Source organism: Oratosquilla oratoria, unplaced genomic scaffold (assembly GCF_046742065.1).
Source record: "Oratosquilla oratoria isolate Oo_2021 unplaced genomic scaffold, ASM4674206v1 SCAFFOLD48, whole genome shotgun sequence".
NCBI lineage: Eukaryota > Metazoa > Arthropoda > Malacostraca > Stomatopoda > Squillidae > Oratosquilla > Oratosquilla oratoria.
This window is the reverse complement of record NW_027467712.1, coordinates 1,998,333-1,999,520: the sequence shown is the minus strand read 5'-3', so window position 1 is coordinate 1,999,520 and position 1,188 is coordinate 1,998,333. Positions and strand designations below refer to the sequence as shown.

General features: G+C 39.3%; 1 protein-coding gene across 1 annotated transcript in view; it reads right to left on the bottom strand.

Annotated features, from left to right (window-relative positions):
- Window positions 1–246: 246 nt before the first annotated feature.
- Window positions 247–1,188, bottom strand: part of LOC143023495 (uncharacterized) — a 2,136-nt gene continuing 1,194 nt past the window's right edge. Inside the window, exon 3 of the mRNA XM_076182024.1 lies at window positions 247–1,170. Coding sequence (XP_076038139.1) covers window positions 247–1,170 — 924 coding nt within the window. The remainder of the gene's footprint in view (window positions 1,171–1,188) is intronic.

Here is a 1,188-nt window from a genome sequence, read left to right as displayed (position 1 = left end):
CCAGGTATTTCTTCTTGCGTCCATATCAGTCCTACTAGTTCAGTAAGTTATTTAAAAAGGATGTCACTGCCTGCCTTTAGAATCTCGGCATTCAACATATCAATGCCTTGGGTTTTATTGTTTTTGAGGGCCATGATAGCATTTGGTACCTCAGCTCTCGTTGGTGGTTCTTCTTCGCCAATTGTGTCACCGAGCATGGGTCCTACCTCATCAAAGCTGTCTATTGGCGGCTCTGGGTTCAACAGTTCAGAGAAATGTTCGGTTCACCTTGGCTGGACCTCCTTTTTTTTTAGTAATAACATTGTCATCTTTGTCCTTTATGCCAATGGCTTTCGGTTGGAAACTTCCTTTTACTTTCCTCACTTCCTTGTAGAAGTTTCTTGCCTGATTATTTAAGTTGTCATCTTCCACCTTTTGAATTTTATTGTTTAGGAAATGGAGTTCCTCCTGTCTTATGATCTTCTTTGCTGTTTTCTGTGATTCTACAAAGATGGCTTTAAGGTCCTCATCACTAGGATCTCCTAGGTGCCTCAGTCTGTCCTCTTTCCTTCTTCTCACAGTTTCTTCACATCTAGGAATAAACCATTCTTCTTCTCTCTTCCTTCCATAACCACATATTTCCCCTGATGTCTTTGTTTGGGCTTCCTTAACTTTACTCCATTTACTGTTTATATTAAGATTATCTTCTACCTCTATAAAATTTAGAGCCTGAAAACGGTTGTGAAGATCAAGACAAAAGTCATCCCTCACCTGAGGGATTTTAAGCTTATCATTGTCAAATTGCTTGTTCTGCCAATCTCTGACACCAGAATCTAATTTTGTTGTTTTCAGTTTCATATCAGCACAGACCAAAAAGTGGTCAATATCAGCATCTGCCCCTCGGAATCTTCTTACATTACAGAGAGAAGATCTAAATCTTCTTGAGATAGGGACATGATCTATTTGGTTAAAGGTCCTTCCATCTGGAGATTTCCAAGTCATTTTGTTGATATCTTTTCGTGGGAATAGTGTATCTGCCACTACTAAGTTTTCAGCAGCTGCCCAGTGGACCAATCTTTCACCATTGTCATTACTCATATTATGCAGAGAATGTCTTCCGATTGTACCTCTCCATACTTTTGATCTGCCCACTTTTGTATTGACTGCTTTGATATCATAACCAGGTAGATTCTGTATACATTGTGATAA